Genomic DNA, 7,122 nt, shown 5'->3' on the forward strand with positions numbered 1-7,122 from the left:
GTGGATGCAGGAGGCACAAGGCGGTCCGATTCGTAGGTGAAACTGGACCACCATCAGGGCTTTGCCTGCAGGATCCCCGCCATAGAAGCGGGCACTTGTCCCAGACTGTGGGCCAAACACAATTCCAGACGCTGTTTGTCGTGACAAGGCTGGGATAGGAGACAAGTTCCAAGAGTATCAGGAGTCGTTTTCAGAGGAAACCGAAAGCCATATCTGTGAGACGATGGCAGCAGGCTTTGGGGCGAAAATCGACTCTAGGTGGCCTTGGGCACGATGACTGCCCAAGATCCCTCGGAGTTCTAGTTCCCAGGTGCCTGGGACCACATAGAATAGGGAAAGACCTCAGATCTGTCAACTCAGGGCGGTGTCGGGAATGCAAGGCACTAGAAACGCAGGGTGGACCTTGGGCAGCGGCATCCAATCACAGGAGGCGGGACCGATAAGCGCATGCGCAGTCTTAATGTCGGCTCTAGGACCGGGCGGATGCGGGCTGGGCCACCCCGCAGAGCCTAGCCGGGCCTTGGCAGCCTGAGTCACCCGCCCCGCCCTGCGGAGTCGGACGCAGCCGGAGGCCCCAGAGCTACACCGACGAGCGGACCGGCGGACGCGTGAACGAGGCGGTGAGCGCCCAGTCCGGACTCCCCCTGCACTCTGTAATTCCGGCCCTGGAGGCCTCCAGACCCGAAGAGATCCTAAAATCTTAGCCTCAGGGATCCACTACACCCTTGATCTCAGATTCGAGCTTCCAGATCTCTCCGGCCTAGTTATCCCGCCCCAGGGACTCTTCCACCCTTCCTCTCAGGATCAAAAATAGGAGCCCGTGGAGAGGTACCCAGTAAATTCAGCCCTGGGTGCAGCCTCTGGGACTACGATCCGTCCTCTCAATTCTAACAGGAACTCCGTTATTCCAGGCTCCGGGGCTCAACACTTAAAATCTTAGACCTGATCCCACAGACCCAGCAATGAGTCTAGTCTCACTGCTGGTTGCACCTAAATCCTTAAACCCACATTCTGGATTTCCTAAACTCTATGTCAGGGGCCTCCAGGCGAAGAATTTCTAACCCACGGTTCTGACCCGCCTCAAACCTCTAGGGCTCTGGATCTCAGATTCGAGCGCTAGCTTGGGACCCCCCACCTTGAGAATCCCACTTGACCTGGCCAGTGCCTGGTACTTCATGATGCCTATGCGTAGACTCAGTCCAGAGTTTTTCAAGCCAGATGCGGACCTTTGGAACGGAAGGAGGTTTCAAACCTGATTTTCTGTCCTTATGCCACCATCCAAGAACCACCTCCCCCAGAAGCCCAGACCTCACCCCGAATGGGCCCTTAAGCCCCAGCCGGAGGATAGGTCTCCGCCTAGAGGTTTCATATTACTTCCTCATGTCCAGCAGTCAGAAATGCGTATTTTTGTGCGGGAAGGGGCGGGCTCAGGGACGAGACAGCCATCTGACCCCTTTCTCCCTCCTCAGGAATCAGCCATGTTCCTGGTTAACTCGTTCTTGAAGGGTGGCGGAGGCGGCGGAGGAGGCGGGGGCCTGGGCGGGGGTCTAGGGAATGTGCTTGGAGGCCTTATCAGCGGGGCCGGAGGCGGCGGCGGTGGCGGAGGCGGCGGCGGCGGCGGTGGCGGCGGCGGCGGAACTGCCATGCGCATCCTGGGCGGGGTCATTAGCGCAATTAGGTAAGGCGGAGCCTGGTGATGGGCGTGGCCCGAGGAGGAGGCTTGTCCAGCAATAGAATGGGGTAACCTGGACACTGACCAGGAACCTTAATTAGGCTGGGCCGGCCCTGGGCTAGGAGACCCGCTTTGAGGGGGCCGACATTAATGAGTTCATGGGGGCGGAGCTTGACATGGGGGTACTCTGATTATTGAGGGGACATAGTCTGATGGGACCAGAGGGGCTTTGGGAGGTGGGGCTTAATGGGGCTGGCGGGCCTACTTCCGCTAACCTGGAGACAAACGTTAAGGGGGCGGAGCCAATGAGGCTGGTTATCACTTCATGGGGGCAAGGCTAGCCTTGTGCGCGCGGCGTGGCCCTCGTAGGTGGGTCAATGAGGTGTGCTCAGAAGAGGTCTAGCCCTTATAGGATTGGGGAAAAAGCCATCAAGGGGCAAGGCTAGGCTGGGAACTGATTGGATTGAAAATGTCCTAGTGAAGGGGTACGACTGAAGCGACTTAGCAGCAGCAGCAGCAGCAGTGAAGGGGGAGTAGGGGTCGGTAGGTGCCTGGTAGGTCTTAGCCATTGAGTGTCTCACCCCCATATTATGAAGGGGTGAGAACTAATGGAGCTGGGGTGGGATATTGAGAAGACACAAACGTTAGAAGCCATGGTGGAACCCAGGAGGGTGGGGCCCCGGGAAGCTGGGGCCAAGCTTCTATGAGGCAGCCCTCCAAGGGGCTGGGTCTTTTGAGGAATCTGCCATTATGTAGGTGTGCTCTGGCAAGGGGGATCTTACTGTGGGGGCACAACCAGGGCAGCAAGGATGGGGACAGGAGAGGACAAGCACTGATGAGGGCGGAGGGAACAAGTAGGTAGGGTGGCCAGCTAGGGGTTGAGGGATGGGGTGTGGGGGCTGGCTGCCGGTTGGAGGCCCCGCCCCCTGGCACTAACCCCCACCCCCATGTTTTCCTTCAGTGAGGCGGCTGCGCAGTACAACCCAGAGCCCCTGGTAAGCCGCCACTGTTTTCTCATTCTGAGGCCTTTTCCAACACCCATCCTTGTCCCTTTGAAAAAGCCCCATCCCTTTCCTTATGAAATGTATCTCACTGAATCTCTCCCTTGTAACATCCTCAAACTTAGCTATTATTTTCCAGTCGCTAAGTCATATCCAACTCTTTGAGGACTTAGCTACATCCATTCCTATTCATTGCCATTGGTCACTCACTGCTCAGCCCACTCAGACTCTTTGCGGACTTAGCTATGTCCATTCCTATTCATTGCCATTGGTCACTCACCGCTCAGCCCACTCAGGCTTTCCCAACGTACTGCTGTCCCGGCCAGGGCACCCTTCCCCCTACCTGCTCTGAAATCTCCTCCCTCTGCAGCCCCCTCGCACACATTACTCCAACATCGAGGCCAATGAGAGTGAGGAGGTCCGGCAGTTCCGGAGGCTTTTTGCCCAGCTGGCTGGAGATGTAAGTAAACAGGGGCCCCAGACCCATCCTTAACCCTTCCATGCCTTCCCTTGGGCTGCCCTTTACATGTACACTCCACCATGGCAATCCCAAACTTCCCATCCTCCTTCATCACACCCTCAGACCCCTTGCAGTCACCCCTGCCCCATTCCTAACTTCTCCCCCCAGGACATGGAGGTCAGCGCCACAGAACTCATGAATATTCTCAACAAAGTGGTGACCCGACGTGAGTGACCGGGGTTAGCAGACAGGGCAGGTTTGGAGGCATGGTGGCTGGGGTAGTTGTGATCTCTGGCCTCTGACCTTCAACCTGTATCCCACAGATCCTGATCTGAAGACTGATGGCTTTGGTGTTGACACATGTCGAAGCATGGTGGCTGTAATGGATGTATCCTTGAGAGTAGTCTGGTGGAGAACTTGAGGATGAGGGAATTTTCTTTGGCCATGCTGCGTGGTTTGTGGGATCTTCATTCCCCAACCAGGGATTAAACTGGGGCCCTGACAGAGTAGGGAGTCCTAACCACTGGACTTCCAGGGAATTCCCAAGAAGGGATTTTCTGCGAGAGTGGCTGGGGCAGTCAGGGTGTAGCTTTCATACCCACAGATGTGGACACGTATACATTAGAACACACACCCACCTATGGACATGTGGCAACACATAATAACATCAGCTGTCATGACTGGCACTTTACTTACATTTACTTGACAGCCACCTTGTGGGACAGGTATGATTATTATATTCCATTTTACAGATGAAGAAACCAGGCAGGACCTAGAGAGGCAATCATTCAACGGACCTTATAACCTTATAACCCCACCTTGTAACTGCCATAGGTTTGCCCACATGCACACACACATATATAAGGGCACACCCACATACATGAAGATATGTAGAGGCGTGTGCATGGGAACACACATCATTCACTGATTTTGGACACAGACACATACTGCATGCACAAAGCATTATAGACACACACATATATGCATGTCATGTGATGACATATATGTGTTGTCTAGGGTGAAACAAATGCAGCTCAGCCTCCTAGCAAGGTTACTGAACCTCTCTGTGCCTCAGTTTACCTCTTGATAAAATTGGGTGAATGATAATGGTGATACCAAATTGGCGTTTCATGCAAAAGGCTTAGCACAGTGGGTAGCACAGAGTAAGTGGTCTCCACACACTAACTGTTACTATGATCTCACCTGGGTAGATTTTTCAGCTCTGAAGCTGTTTCTCTGTCACCCAGATACAATACTGATGGGGCTGGGATCTTGAGGATTTAGTGAGACAAGTGATGTTCCTGAGAAGTTTAGCACTATCTGAAGTCATGTGGTAAGTCTTGGCCATTGTTGCTGTTTACTGAGAATTTATCAAGTGCCAGCCCTGAGCTGAGTGAGGGCTTTATACCAATATCTCCTTCACTTTTTATCACAAGTACGTCAGGTATTTACTCTTATCACCTCATTTCCCTAGAGTTCTAAGATACCCTGGTGTTTTACATGTCCTAACATTTGTAAGTTTGAATTACTATCAAAGAATGTTATAAATGAGGATTTCATGTGATTATGTGTAAAGAGAGTCTTTATCATTTAGAAATACAAACTAAAGTGCCTATGGGCAAAAAGAACAATGAAGCCACACACAAGGTGACAGGACGAGGGTGGGATGGGAGCTGGGGTTTTAGCCCAGGCTCCCCTGCTTGGCCCTTACCATCATCATGTACACTGTCCACACTTCTGGGTATGGCTATTCTTAACACCCTCCCACCAGAGTGATACGACTGGTAAACTGGGCTTTGAAGAATTCAAGTACTTGTGGAACAACATCAAAAAGTGGCAGGTGTGTTCGGCCTCTGAAACGACTGACACAAAGACAGTGCCCCAAGCCTTGGAAATGCCACGCCCCATGAGGCCCAGCTGAATCCTGACCTCCTTGTCCCCACAGGCCATATACAAACAGTTTGATGTTGACCGTTCAGGGACCATTGGCAGCAGTGAACTCCCAGGGGCCTTTGAGGCAGCAGGTGTGGCTGGCAGGAACATGGTGGGACTGGGGGTGGGAATGGTGAGGCAGCCTCCACTGATCTGGTCTGAGCCTGAATCCTGGGGCTGGGAGAGGGTTCGGCTATGTGGCCCCCACACCTGTTAACTAAATCGTTCTCAGGATTCCACCTGAATGAACATCTCTACAACATGATCATCCGACGCTACTCAGATGAGGGAGGGAACATGGATTTTGACAATTTCATCAGTTGCCTGGTCAGACTGGATGCCATGTTCCGTAAGTGACACCCCAGCTCTCTTCCCAGGTGGGGATTTGTCAAGCCTCCTTGGGCCAAGCCTCCTTTGAGCCTGACACTGAGGTAGGCAGTGTTAGGGGCACAGCAGTGACTGAAACAGCCCATGTTCTTGCCTTTATGTTGCTCACAGTCCACAGGAGAGGCAAATTACCAGACAGTGGCAGCTCGGGATGGTTAAGTCTGGGATCGGGGAAGCCTTTGCAGAGTGATGGGGGCTGTGAGGGGAAGGTCAGGGTAGATCAGGTTTAGACTTGTAACTGGGAGCTCTTCAAACTTAACTAGGCAGCTGATGTAGCTTAAGTGATCAAGGAGGCCTTCCTGGAGGAGGGAGGGCATGTGTGAATTGAGACCTGGTGGGTAAGAAGTGACCCCAGCAAGCGAGTGGGGAGCAGTGTTGCATTGGGAACAGCCTGTGTGAAGGCCTAGAAAGGAAAGAGGAGATGGTGATCTCGGTGATGGTTAGAGTATTTATTTCATGGAGGAGGAACCTAGGGTTTGAGGAGGCGAATTTCTTGCTCACAGCCACTTAGCTAGAAGTTGCAAAGCTAGAATTTGAATGCAGATTTGTCTGAGAGGGGGCAGGAGCAGTGGGATGGTCAGGCCATGCAGGGCTGTGAATGCCAAGTTTGAAGGTGCTCAGACACTAATGCGGACAGTGAACAGGGTCTAGGCAGGGGAAGAACAGGGTCTCAGGTTTCCTTTAGGAAGATCTCCTGGCATGCCAAGAGCCCAGGGCGGACAGTATATTAAGAGCATGCAGGGAAGAAAAGGGGCATGTATGTTGGGGACATGAAGGGAAGGTGGGAGAGGACAACAGGGCAGATGATGCCAAAAGCCATGTATGAGAGGGTCAAGAAATGGCCTGGGGTTTACCAGCAAGAGGGCTAGCTGCACATGGAGTGTCCAGGGTACCACACGCGTGGACCCCCAAGGGTGGTAATTGAGCCGTGAGTGAGAGAGAGCCACACAGACTGTGGGCACCTGTTTACATACAGGTTTGGCTGTGAGTGGGGAACATGGAGATGAGTTTCAGGGCAGGAGTGGGGACCACAACAGACTGTAGGAGCAGGAAATGCAGAGCCTCCTTCCAGTAGATTGTTTTAGCTGGAACTGGAGGTTGGTAGGGGGCTGGGGCTTGGGCAGAGGGTGATGAGGGGCGTGAAGGTCAAGATATGGAGGCCATTATTGAGATGAGTAGCAGTCTGGGTTCCAATCCCAGTTTCCTTTTTCTCTATGTAACACAGGGACATCACTTCACCTTTCTGTGCCTTATTTTAAAATGACACTTACCTCCCAAAATTGGGTTAAATGAATTCATACACGGAAAGCACTTTATACAGGTGCTTGCCAGAGTAGACAGACTACTAGCTGTTAGTATTATCATATATTAGTATATTTTAATCCTAAAAGCCAGTCCCACCAACCCTTCCTTTCCCCAGGTGCCTTCAAATCTCTTGACAAAGATGGCACTGGACAAATCCAGGTGAACATCCAGGAGGTAAGAACCCCCATCTCCACCCTGGGATTGGGGATACTAGCAGAGGGCCCCTCCCCTCAGCCCCATGTACCAGCTTGGAGCTAGGGCTCCCTCCCTCCCAATTTCCCAAAGACCCCTGGGTGAGAGCAGAGAAGGGCTGCTGGTATTCCTGGGTTCCCGGCTCCTCACTGTCTGTCCCTTCCTTTCCCCAG

General features: G+C 52.9%; 1 protein-coding gene across 1 annotated transcript in view; it reads left to right on the forward strand.

Annotated features, from left to right (window-relative positions):
• The first annotated feature begins 530 nt into the window (after positions 1–530).
• Positions 531–7,122, forward strand: part of CAPNS1 (calpain small subunit 1) — a 78,939-nt gene continuing 72,347 nt past the window's right edge. The window contains exons 1-10 of the mRNA XM_012190219.5: positions 531–620; positions 1,470–1,678; positions 2,634–2,667; positions 3,044–3,133; positions 3,302–3,359; positions 3,457–3,521; positions 4,905–4,973; positions 5,079–5,157; positions 5,298–5,414; positions 6,873–6,931. Of these exons, the coding sequence (XP_012045609.1) occupies positions 1,479–1,678; positions 2,634–2,667; positions 3,044–3,133; positions 3,302–3,359; positions 3,457–3,521; positions 4,905–4,973; positions 5,079–5,157; positions 5,298–5,414; positions 6,873–6,931 (771 nt within the window). The 5' untranslated portion in view covers positions 531–620; positions 1,470–1,478. The remainder of the gene's footprint in view (positions 621–1,469; positions 1,679–2,633; positions 2,668–3,043; positions 3,134–3,301; positions 3,360–3,456; positions 3,522–4,904; positions 4,974–5,078; positions 5,158–5,297; positions 5,415–6,872; positions 6,932–7,122) is intronic.

This window comes from Ovis aries, chromosome 14, assembly GCF_016772045.2.
Source record: "Ovis aries strain OAR_USU_Benz2616 breed Rambouillet chromosome 14, ARS-UI_Ramb_v3.0, whole genome shotgun sequence".
Classification (NCBI taxonomy): Eukaryota; Metazoa; Chordata; class Mammalia; order Artiodactyla; family Bovidae; genus Ovis; species Ovis aries.